We start from the raw sequence: 12,809 nt of genomic DNA, 5'->3' as shown, positions 1-12,809 counted from the left end.
CCACTACATGCCTCTCATTCGCTCATTCTACAGGTATTTGGGGGTCTTTAGGCATTGAGGCTTCCACATAAATATCAGACCTGGCCCCTGCCCACAGGGATCCCCCAGTCTAGCAGAGAAAGAGAAAGAGACAAGCAAGCAGACAAGTAGGCCCCAGTGCTGAAGCTTTGGAAACACAGAGCAGAGGGGTTTGCCCATGCCAGCTGCTCTGCCAGCATCCACCAACGGGACAACTGTCCTTCCAGAAGGGGCAGGGGGAGGTAAGAACCATCATTCTTGCTCCCAGAAAACCTAAGAAGGTAAAGTTACATGCCCAAGAAAGTCTGCAGGCGAACTTCTCTCTTCCCACCCACCCTTCCCATGTGGACTGCTCCCCTCACATGCCAGATGAAGAAAAATGGAAAAAAGTCACGTGGGAGAACCCTGAGAATAGTGTTGTGCTAGTAAATGGCACTGTCGGGGCAGGGGTGGAGAAGGCAGAGATAAAGATTTCTACTACTGCCAATTGCCTTGGTGTAAAGGTTTCCACTGTTGCCCATTTCAAGTAACCCATTTGTTATCAACCAGCTGGGGAAATTCCTGAACATGTTAACAACTGATATTCCCAGGCCAGATCGAGGCAGCTCCATACAACCATTTAATAGTCATTCCCTGTCCTGCTCCACTCAGGTTTTCCTCATTGCTCCCACTTTTTAATCTGAGCTGCCCCCTAAACTGACCTCAAGTTACCCCCATCCCAGACCCCTAGCGACAGCTGCAGGTCCTGTTCCTTCGAGCACTAGTTCTTGAGAAATGGAGGTCTCTGGGCTAGAAAAAGAAATCTATTTGGAGAGAAGCATTCATCTTCCAAACCTGGAAGAACTGCAGAGTCTGCTGAATCGGCCCCCATGAGCTACATAAATTTGAGTCATCCTCCTCCCCCATGAGCCCTTGCTCTCTCCCACCTTCCCTGCAAGTCACAGCCTCTAGCTGGGGCCCCTGGGGATGCATGCAAATGAGTGCTTTTGATTTTTCCCCTGTGTATTTTTTTCTGTGGCCCAGCAAGGTCTCTTTCCCCTCTCTGCCCCCATCTTTCCCTAAAGAAGGGTCAGCCCAGGGACAAAGGAGCAGTCCTTCATCCATTTCTATTTAGACGCTCCTCTTCACGGAAGCCTCTGGAAAGTCCTTTAATGACAGAAGTCACTGAGTGGGCAGAGCAGAGTATGCCAATCCACTGACATTCCATCAGATGAGCGGCGAGGAAGTCGCTGTGTCTTGCTTTGTTTCAAGCGTTCATTCCCCAAATCCCATGGTTAATATTCTCAGCCACTCTTCCAGTCTGTGAAGCACTTCTGGGTTTCCAAACCCCTTTTACATTCGATACATTACCTAGCCCAGCCTCTGGCCACCCCTGGGCTGTGTTTGGCTATTATTAAAACATACTCTTTTGGTGTCCAAGAGTGTTGGTATTGGAGGGACTTCACATGGTACCTAGCCTGGCCTCTGTGAAGACTGTCACCTCAAAAGCAGTTGACTCCAACCTGTGCAAGTCAGGGACTCAGAAACATTGTACAGATTGTCTTCATATGTGTACATATGTATACATACACATATGGTCAGCATTGATGGCTCATGCCACTAGCTACTCAGGAGGCTGAGATTTGAGGATCGTGGTCCAAAGCCAGCTAGGGTAGGAACCCCAGCAGGAAAGTCTGTGAGACTCTAATTTCCAATTAACTACTAAAAAGCTGGAATAGCATTGCAGTATAAAGTGGTAGAGCACTAGCCTTGAGCACAAAAGCTCAGGGACAGTGCTGGGACCCTAGTTAAAGCCCCAGGACTAACACTACACACACACACACACACACACACACACACACACACACACACACATACACACACACACATCTGTGTATATGTATGTGTTCTTTTTATTTAAGTCATTATACAAAGGGACTTCAATTCAACATGTCAGTTTGTGAGTCCAATGCTTTTTTAAAAATTATAGTTTTATTATCTTTAAGTAGTTGTGGAAAGGGTTTATAAATACAATGCATCTTGATCAATGTCAACTTCCATCATTCTCCCTCATCCCTCCTGACCCCACCCATCCCATCAATTTTCCTAATTTCGAAGGATATGCATTGAATAGCATGACTGTATTTCTCCCCCCACTCCCCACCTGCATTGTCTTCTTGTTGTACATTTAACGGTCTGCTTGTAGCATGGCCCTGTGAGGCACATGCACAGACCTGATCTAATCTAATCTTGTTCAGATATATGAAGGAGGTTCTTAGGTCTCCCTGTGTCTCCCTGTTTCCTGAATCTTACTTGTACATTCCAGGTTCCTGCAAGTTTTTCTCATCTGAGATACTATAGAGTGCCATCACAATCCCGGTCAGCTCTCCTCCGCATGTGCTCCCATGTTCTTGTTTGGTCAGGGTAGAACAGGCTCAGACCTCCACATTCTGACCTTTGTATCTATTAACGCATCCTCAGACAGCATTGGTTTGTGTTGGCTGGTTCATTTGGGGGCTGATACATTATACTTTCAATATATCAAGCCAGCTATCAACTAAAACACTGCTGCCAAGCATCTCCCCCCTCTTCTGCACTTACATTATTGATTTTTTTGGCCAAAATGGTAGAAGTATTCGATTTTAACTTATTAGATGAAATTTTAATCTTATTAGGTTTAGGGTATTGCCAAAATCTGTAAAAAAAAATTTTTGGATCTAATTTTCATGTCATGTATAAGTTCATTGAGCATTTCCTCAGACATTATCTAAATCACTGATAAAACATTGAAGAAGATGATCTTGAGGGAAATATATGACCCTTTCCTGGAAACCTTCCCTCTAGCTGACATCTGCTCTTTAATTGTCATCTGTGGAATACTCTTTGCTAATTCAAGCAACTGTTCAGACCACATCTCCTTTTGTCTCCCTATGGGAGATGCTTCGCCCAGGTCAATTATACCGTATCTTTCTCCTCTGCCAGAATAAGAATCATGCCAAATCCACCAATTGAGCCAGGAATGGTGGTATGCACTTGTAATTCCAGCACTCAGAGGTAGGAGGATCTCAAGTTTGAGACCAATCTGGGATACATTGTCAGATCTTATCTTAGATAAAAACAAAACAAAACACCACCAATGGAGTTCATGATAGAAGTCATTCATTTTTGTGAGCCCGGTGTTTTGCACAGCGCCTGGTATGTAACTGGGACTCAAGGAGCATCTAGAGAAATGGACAGCTGCATTTCCGAGTCAATGGATGACTTAGTCCAACCGAGGTTAGCTTGAAGATGTTGAGGATTTCGTTTTGTCTGGATCCACCTTCTTTCTCTGTTTTGAAAACTGGCACACCACTGCAAGCTCCTCGCTTCTTTCTTAGAGCAGCTCTTCCCTACTCGTGAATCCTAAAAAGTTACCAATTCATTTGCTGATGAGAAAATAGCAAAGAAAGTTAAAGGATTGGAGCTGGGAAGGTGGCTTAGGGGTAGAGGGCTTGCCTTGCATGCATAAGGCTCTGGGTTTGATTCCTCAGCACCACATAAGCAGAAAAAGCCAGAAGTGGTACTGTGGCTCAAGTGGTAGGGTGCTACTAGACCTGAGCTGAAGAGCTGAGAGACAGTGCCCAGACCCAGAGTTCAGGCCCCATGACTGACAAAAAAAAAAAAAAGAAAGAAAGTTAAGGGATTTACCCAAGGTCAAACGGCTAATAGAGTGAGCCTGTAAGACTCAAGAATTGTCTACTGCTGAATTAGAGTGCCAAGATGCTCTGACAAGCACCTTACATGCTGAGCTTGGGAGTATTCCCCTAACTCAGCCAGGGGTGAAGAGGAAGTTTCTATAACCTATGATACAGCATAATAAAACATGCTACATACTCTGTGTGTGTGTGTGTGTGTGTGTGTGTGTGTGTGTGTGTGTGCGCGCGCGCGCACACGCGCGCGTGCGCGTGCTGGTCCGTGTGCGCGTGCGCGTGCTGGTCCAGAGGCTTGAACCCAGAGCCTGGGTGCTATCCCTGAACTTTTGTGCTTATGGCTAGTGCTCTACCACTTCAGCTACAGCTCCACTTCCAGCTTTTTGCTGAATACTTGGAGATGAAAGTCTCACAGATTTTCCTGTGCAGGCTGGCTTTGAACCACAATCCTCAGATCTCAGCCTGCTGAGTACTAGGAATACAGGCACAAGCCATTGGCACCCAGACGAAACATACTTCTTTTATAGTCTCATCCACTCATTGACACTCGTTAACTCATTGACTCAACAAACATTTATTGAATACTTCTAGTATTAGTCTTTGGGCCTAGGAATACAGTTATTATAGGCCTTCCTCAACTTTAAGTTTTAGGCAACAGTAAGGAAATATGAAATAAGCTAATAGATAGGCATATAGCATATGGTCATATATCGGACTAAGCAGGAAATGAAGTGAGAAGCAGAGAAGATGAGCTGCATCTGAGCAGAGATACAAGTGAAGCAAGACAAAATATGCAGATGTCCTGGGGATGTGCAAGTCTTCACAGAAATACAACACTTCTTCTGGGAAGGAGGAGCCCAGTCCTATGATGAGCTTTCCAGCTATAAAATTTGTGATTCCTTCCTTCACACCTGATTCATTTATTCATTCACTTATTTTTTTCACCAAATAATTGATTAAGCGTCTATTGTTTTATTAAGTATAATCAGGGAAGTTAACAAATCTTTGCAGCGAGGGACAGATAGGTGTGTTTGGGAGGACAACACAGCATGTCAAGAGCTATCATGGTGCTAGGGACAGGTTGATAGAGACATGTCATAGAGACATGCCCTCCTGGGGATCTATCTGACTGAAGTCAATATAGTATAAAAGCATGAAATTCTTGTCATGATGGTTTTCACCTTGCAATACTGGGGTTTGAACTCAGGGCCTGCCTTATACTTTCTAGGCTAGTGCAGTACCACTGAACCACACCTCCAGCCCTCACACTGATTATTAGATAGGGTTTTATTTAGATAGGGCCGTGATCCGCCTATTTTACACTTCTCATCAAAGGTGAGCTGGTAGGCATATGCCACTAAGCCATTCCTTCCATTGAGATGGAATCTCCTCGACTTTTCTTCATTGTCTGGCCTCCCCCAGAGCTAGGATGTCAGACCCGAACCACTGTACCAGCTATTTGTTGAGAAGAGGTTTTGTATGTTTGCTTAGGCTGACCTCAAACCATAATCCTCCCAATCTCAGCCTTCCTAGTGTAGGTAGGATTACGGTCATTAGCCATTAGAACCCAGTTTCAATTTCTTTAAACTACTGAGCCATATCTTTAAATAAAACCTTAGACAGAAAATCCAATATATAACATTGAAAGGAGTTGCTCTGGTTGGCACCGAATTAGAGGCCTCGGGATACCTTCCAAAACCTAGAGCCTATTATGAAAACCATTTCTCTAAATATGTGTATGGCCAAGAACAGAAGCCTGTCAATTAAAACCTTATCTTCAAGTGGCCAGGTAAACCAAATTTGGAGAGCCATTCACTCATCAATCAAAACCACTCGAAGCATTACCTCTTGGCTTGTGTTAAAGTGAGTAAGTAAACTGTTGTTCAGCTGAGAACTGATTCAATCACTTTTTCAACTGCTCTTCAAACTCATCAAACTTATTACTGTCTAAGAGACTCATAAGCATAATTTAAAAGGTTCACTGTATTGGTTTTTTTATATATATATATTTCTGGGCAAAACTCACAGCATTTGCTTTAAGAATCACTAGTAAGGTTGCTAGTGGCTCATGCCTGTAATTCTAACTACTCAAGAGGCTAGGAGCTGAGTATCATGGTTTGAAGCTAGCCAGAACAGAAAAGTCCAGGAGACTCTTATCTCCAAGTAACCAGCCAAGAGCCAGAAGTAGCTATGTGGCTCAAGTGGTAGAGTGCTAGCCTTAAGTGAAAAAGCCAAGCAATAGCACAAGGCCCTGAGTTCAAGTCATATTACTGGCACACATACACTTTCTCACACACACACAAATAAGAAGAATCACCTCTTTCAAAGTATGCTGGGCATTTCTTGGTGTAGGATAGGTTCTAAATTGTTTTCTAGAACATTCTCATTTGAAGAAAGGTTGACTTTTCTTCCCAATGTAGCATTCATATCAATAGATGTTCCTTCTGCCCTCATGATTCTCTTGCCCACATTCTCTTTTCCAGACCCAGCACAGGCCACGGAAGACCTCACACTCCAGCTTGGGAGCCTGCCCAGCTAATCTGCCACCTCCCCTTTCTTCCCTCTGTAGATGACGGCAACTGCCCAGCCACCCTCCAAGGCCCAGGCTGTCCACATCTCCGCATCCTCAGCTACCGCCAGCACACCTGTGCCCAGTGCCCCCATTGACCCCCAGGCCCAGCTGGAGGCTGACAAGCGAGCTGTGTACAGGTAGGAGACTCTCCAGCCATGCCAGGAAGCCCCCAGCCTCAGGTGGAGTTCAGCTGTAGTGATAAGAGCATTGTCCAGACCAGAGCTGGGAGGGGGGGGGGGGTGCGAGGGAGTGGAGTTGGTTGTCAGCAGCAATGGCCAGAAACTTCTCTCCTCAGTCCCTCTCTCTCAAGGCAATCCAGACCCCCCCCTCAATAAAACTGTCCAATGTGAGTTGACTCTAACTCTTCTGAAATATCTAATGAGAGATATGAGGGTCTGGGCAGTGTCTTCCAGAGGAACCCCTTCTCACCTCAGCTGGAGAGGTGAGTCCTAATGAGCATCAGAAATGCTCAGCTCAGCCAACAGGCAGCTCACCCTGCCCCATGTCATCTTCACTCCAACAAGCCCATCAGAGCACTGGACCATCAGATGACTGCCCCATTTTTGACTTGGTATCACACACACTTTGTATTCATGCAAATCGCAGAGGGGGCTTAAAACTCCAGAGATGCTAAATCAGTAGGTCCAGCTATAAGGCAAAGGGACATGCTGTTACTATTTTAAGCAGTCTCGGTGAATCTAATACAGCTAGTCCTTGGATCATACTCTGACTCGTGGTGGCTTTTGTGTTATAGCAGTGGGTATTGTGTGTGGTCCTATAGGTACTGGCATGCTCCTCCCCTTCTCCCCTGACAAAAATGGAGAGGAGAGCAAGCAACTAATTGTTCATCTTGTTCTGTGTCTGTTCCATGTGCCTGAGCCTGGTCCTAATGTCACAGAGGGGAAGGGAAGGCTCAGGGAAATGTGTAGCTGTCTTGAGATAGGCTGGTTCTTGTGTTTGTGGTTTGGGGAAGCGGATGTGGTCATCTGAGATCAGGCTTGGCTGAGGTTCCAGAAGGGATCTTTGTCATCATTTATTCCTGGGGACCCACATTCCTAGGAGTAAGTACCTTAAGTGTGACTGCACTGTTGAGGCTGAACATTCACCATGTGAGTTTCTAGCTTAGCCTGGCTGGAAATGCGTGGCAGCTCATGGCACAAACCTGTGAAGTGAATGTTGCACCTAAGACAAATGAACAGGAAGACAAATGTAGAGGAAGATGGATCCTTTTTTTCACTTCACCCCCATCTCCAATGACAATGTCTTTTAAGGTCAGGGTGGTCATTAGTACTGGTATTATCACTAGCATGGGCATTAGTTTTAGTTACTTGGATGAGCTGAGTACCTCTAATGCCAATAGCTAGGAGTCCAGAACAATGACCTGATCCATGGATCCTGGAACCAGGATCTTCTTAGGCCTTAGGGAAGTACAAAACATTCCCTGGCCCCCATGCCATGCAATGCACAGTCTAGGCCCAGCTGCATGTGATGCGGAGCTCTGCCTTGGACCTTAAGACTCTGGTCACAGCAATGGTCAGGGATACATCTCCCAGTGCAGGACATGTCTGCCTGTCCTCTCTCTCCCCTCCCGCCTTCGTACTTTTCTATTAAGCCCTTGCTATTACTATTGCAGGCCTTATGTAGAGCCAGGGGAAAGAGTTTGTCTCTGCAGGAACCAACAGACATGCAAATAAGAAACCAGTTCTGTGTGATCAAGACAACAGGGCAGGCTTCAGGAGTAGGTAGTGTTTGAGTCTGCTCTTTGAGGTTATGAGACTCCACAAGGTGGAGAAATGAACTGAGACAGACCCTCCAGCCAGCATGGAACCTGGTGTGTAGCCAGAGTAGCTAGTTGTGGAGAGATGGAGCTACAGAGCCACCTGTAAATGTGACTGGGAACTGTGTGGTAGTCTTGTGCTTTTCCACAGAGCCTAAGACAGGAGTACAGTGACATGGTGATTTGAAGGTGCATTGTTGTACTCTCAATTGTCACTGCTCGAAGTACAGTCCATGGACTACAAGGTCCCAGGTAATTCATGTGTATTCTGGGGACTGCTGAGGGTAAAGGTCAGCAGTGAGCGTAGGATCATGGTCAAGAGAGACCCTCTAATTAGTAGTATAATGAAGTTTCTGGAAATCTAAGCTTAAGTGTTATCTCTGCTGAGTGCTAGTCTCTGATGGCAGAACCAAAGGATTTGGTAACAATTCAGGTGTAAGCACCAGGCACTGCATCTGGCACAAAGCAGATGGTCCTTCCAGTGAGTTCCATGGGCTTCAAGGTCTTTTCTGAGATCCCAGGCTCATAGTCACTCAAACTAAGCTGCAGAAGAAGTGGATCACTGTCCCTTGAGAGCTGTCTACCATCATGTCACTTGAAATATGGCCCAGACTCTCTTTCAGCCAACGCTTCTTCCTGTCCACACCCCACTCCTCAGTTTTACCTTCTCCTATGGCACTGACCACCTCAATAGTATTTAGTGTTTGTCCAGAGTTGGCCTGCAGGCATCTGACCCTGTAGAAGGACATAGAAGGCTGGGCTGGAACTGACAGGTACACCATTGCTCAGCTTCCTATCCCTCCAGATCTGCTACCTCCCAACCCCTGTGACTCAGGGGTTATCTCCCACAGCCACGCCTCTTCCATTAACACCAGTCACCCCTCTCTGTAGCCTTTGCCTGGATGACTGGCCTCCTGTAGGGTCCGGTAATTTTAATTACATATGCCAGCCTAGGGCACTTCAGAGAGTCTGAGATCCATGTCAATAAATGTAACAAGACCTTTTCCATTCAGATTAGGGCCTCAGCCCTGACTTTTTTGGAAGCCCCCACCAGGCCCCCTCCTAGAACCACAAATGAAGGAAATGGGGGAGGCCCCTCTCTACCCCTTCTAGAAGGGGTAGAGAGGGGCGGTGTAACAAAGGAGAGAGAGAGCCTGCCAGCATCCCAGAGGCTTTATTTGTGTATGTGGATGTGTTAATGAAATGTATTGGTGCCCTTCTGATGTGGAGGCTGGGGGTGGGGAGAGCGGAGCCTGTCTTTAATTGGATCATACCAGAGCATCATCTGGGCTAATCAGCAAGGCAACAAGGAGCTCCTGCTCAGATTAATGATTGCAGTCTAATCTGAGCAGATCCCATGATTGGATGCACATCCTGGGTAATTGTGTTTGCGGCCCAGGAGCAATGATGAGAGGGGCCTGAGGAGGGGAGGCCCATGGAGCAGGGAGGGTGGGGAGGAGTCAGAGTGGGGTTAGGGTTAGACAGTGCTCAGTTCTCTCCTGCCTCATACCCACCTTTGGCCATCACATTACCCACCCACCCTCAAAGAAGTTCAAATTTAACTTGGACCACAACACCCCCACCTGGGCAGGCTGCTGGATGAAGGGCAGGTGCCAGGTGCTGCTTGAGAACCAGGGATTAGGTTGCTATACAGAGATGGACCAAGAGGGTGAGGTTAATCCAGTTTTTGCTCCCCCTCCTCCCCTCCAGTCGCCTTCCTTGTTCCCCCTTTGAAGTGAGTGGGTTTCCATGGAAACCATGATGTCCTGGGGAGCAGAAGAGTGGCCGGGAGCAAGGCTGCCCAGGTGCAGGTGGGGGAGGAGGGCGCGTTTCTCAAAGCCTGTTCTGCTGAGGTATTGACTGTCTCCCCTAGGGCAGGGCCCGGAAAGTGGCTCACCCCAAGCCACAAGGAAGAACTTACCTATTATTGATAAGGAAATGCGGGCTGGAGGCGTACACACACTGAAGAAACAGCCAGGGCTGTTGTGCTTTGTTTTTCCATTAAAAATGCTGGAAAATCAAGATGAAGGATCAGATGGAAGGGGGCATGTAGAGCCTGTATTTCTCCTTGGTGGCACTGCTCATGACAGAATTAATTGGGCTGACATGATTGCGGTTTCTCCCGCTAGATTGTTAACTCTATGAGGACAAGGGTATATGTCTGTCTGTCTATCTGTCTCTCTCATTGCCTTGTTCCCAGCATCTTAACACCATTTCCTAGAGTCAGCAGCTTAGGTGAAGTAGGTGTTGAAAGCCTTGTTGAGTGGGTTTATTAAGTACGCTAGGTAGTACCCTGTAAATACACTGAAGTTTTAGGCTGATGTGCAGGCAAAAGCTCCAGGAGCTTTGATGTTCTGATTTGTAGTTTTTGCTGATTTCTGAGATGTAAATCCTCCTATGATTGGCCATTCCAAACTGCTAACATGTGCTTTGGAGCAGAGTTAGAATCTATCTATCTATCTATCTACGGTCAGTTGTTATCAGCTATAAAGATAGCCAAATTGTTCTCTCTCTCTCCCTCCCTCCCACCCTCCCTCTTTCTCTCTGTGCTAGTCGGTCCTGGGGCTTAAACTCAGGGCTTGGGCATTGTCCTTGAGCTTTATTTTTTCAGGTCCTGGCTTGAACTCAGGGCCTGGATGCTGTCCCTGGGCTTTTCTTTTGCTCAAGACTAGCATTCTCCCACTTGAGCCACACAGCTCCACTTCTGGCTATTTTGGTGGTCAATTGGAGATAAGAGTCTCATGAGCTTTCCTGCCCAGGCTGGCTTGAAACAAAGATCTTAGATCTCAGCCTCTTGGGTAGCTAGGATTATTGGCTTGAACCACCAGTTCCCAGTTACAGTCTCCATTTTTAACCAGCTAAGCCCTCCCATATGGTGAGTCTTTAGAACTGTGATCCTACATTCCTGGCTCTCAGCATCTTCTCTGGTGTAAACCTGGGTTCTTAATTTGAAATGTTCTCCCTTAATGACTTAATATTTATAACAGTGATGGGGATAGAGCAAATGCTTTGTAAGTGTCTGAAGTGAAAGTGGTCCACCGGAACCCCAAGACAGTGAACGTTGAAAAGATCCCCCATATCCATCCCAGGGGACCATGCAGAGGCAGGCAGGCACAGGAGAAAGATTATTACAAGGTTTATTAGAGGAGCCATATTTCCCCTGGAGAAGGAGCACATGGCACCCTCCACTATCTTGGGGCAGGAAGTGAGGTAAATGGGAACTCAGGTGGGTCTGGGCAGAGAGAGGGACGGGCCAGCTGTGAGGAGGGAACTCTAGGGCTGGGAGGAGCTGAGGAACAAAAGGTGAGCATAATGCTTACAAATGATATCCTTCAGATTCTGTCCACTGCATCTCTTAACCATCTTCTGAAGAAAAGCAGACTTTCACTCCTAGCTTCTCCACTATGTCCATGTTGCTCCCAAGCTTTCCCTGACTTCTCAGTTGCTTCCAGGCACCTCCAGAAATCCTCTTTTCAAGCCTTCTCCTTCCTGCCTCCTCTTTTTTATCCCAGTTTGGAGAAACTTGACCTGCCCATTCCACACATGTAGATCCTATCTGCCCATAAACCATGTGCTCAGAGCTTCTCCCCAGCTAGGTGCTGTAGAGAGCTGCGAGGTGCTACTCCTGAGAGTTCACACCCAATGTCCAGCTCAACTGGACAAGGCAATGTACATTCCTAAAGCTATGGGCATAGTACAAATTTGCATCTGTTCCATCCAGGCCAGGTTTTTCTCTAATCCACACCTATTTGTGAACAGGACAGAACAGGGCTGAGAGTGTTCAGAGGTTCCCCTGAGACCCTGCTAAAGGTGACTGAAGCCTCTAGCTTGACCCTGACAGTCCTTTAACTCAAGGTGCAAATATAGTCGAGCAGCTGTGCTGGACAGTGGGAGACAGAATAGAGTTCTAGAAACAGATGTGGTGATAAGTCGTTTTCTCACCTTGGGCAAGTTAATCTCCTAGAGGCCAGATTTTCTCAACGGTTGCAAAGAAAACTCTAATCTCCAGAATAAAATTACATAATATCAGGTATTACCTGTCATGTAGACCAAGTGGGGGTAAGGGAGACTGGTGTTTCTTAAACAGAGGAACAAGCGTGTGCCATTTGAGCTTCTAGTACACTTAGTGAGATGGTTGTCAGGGTTAGAGGGACAGGCTTTGACCTTATATTTGTTTGGTTCATATTCTGGCTCTACCACTGGTCATGTAAGCCTTTCTGTGTCTCAATTTCCTTGTCTGTAAAATGGGACTTAAAAATAGGGCTGGGAAGGTGGCTCAGTGGTAGAGTGCCTGCCTTGCATGCATGAGGCCCTGGGTTCGATTCCTCAGCACCACATAAGCAGAAAAAGCTGGAAGTGATGCTGTGGTTCAAGTGGTAGAGCACTAGCCTTGAGCTGAAGAGCTGAGGGACAGCGCCCAGGCCTGGAGTTCAGGCCTTACAACCAATTTAAAAAAAAAAAAAAAAGGACTTAAAAATAATACTGCCTCTTCCTCAGGATTGCCATGAGGATTAGATGAGAGAACTCAAGCAAAGTGTTCAGTAAAGAATCTGGCAGGTGGTAAGCACCTGTGAGGGCTAGCTGCTATTGGGTGTTTGGAAAGATTAAAGCAAGCATGGCTGAGAGGAGGAGGTGAGTTCAGGTGTGATAAATGGGGAAAGGGAAGGTCCCCAGTCAAGCGATCTTCACACCGCAGTTCAGTTAAGCGTTTATGGAATCTACCAGGTCTATGTAAAACATTGTGTTATGTTCTGGAAGGCATTACAGATACAGA

The 12,809-nt window shown here is 46.5% G+C and overlaps 1 protein-coding gene across 2 annotated transcripts in view; it reads left to right on the top strand.

Moving 5' to 3' along the window:
• Pknox2 (PBX/knotted 1 homeobox 2) overlaps positions 1-12,809 on the top strand; it is a 200,702-nt gene that overhangs the window by 130,619 nt on the left and 57,274 nt on the right. For both annotated transcript variants that reach the window (XM_042674890.1, XM_042674889.1), the window contains exon 4: positions 6,256-6,395. In XM_042674890.1, the coding sequence (XP_042530824.1) occupies positions 6,256-6,395 (140 nt within the window). The remainder of the gene's footprint in view (positions 1-6,255; positions 6,396-12,809) is intronic.

This window comes from Dipodomys spectabilis, unplaced genomic scaffold (assembly GCF_019054845.1).
Source record: "Dipodomys spectabilis isolate Male_0828 unplaced genomic scaffold, ASM1905484v1 ptg000023l, whole genome shotgun sequence".
In the NCBI taxonomy this organism is placed as follows: domain Eukaryota; kingdom Metazoa; phylum Chordata; class Mammalia; order Rodentia; family Heteromyidae; genus Dipodomys; species Dipodomys spectabilis.
The sequence above is the reverse complement of the archived record's forward strand: the minus strand, read 5'-3'. Positions and strand labels throughout refer to the sequence as shown.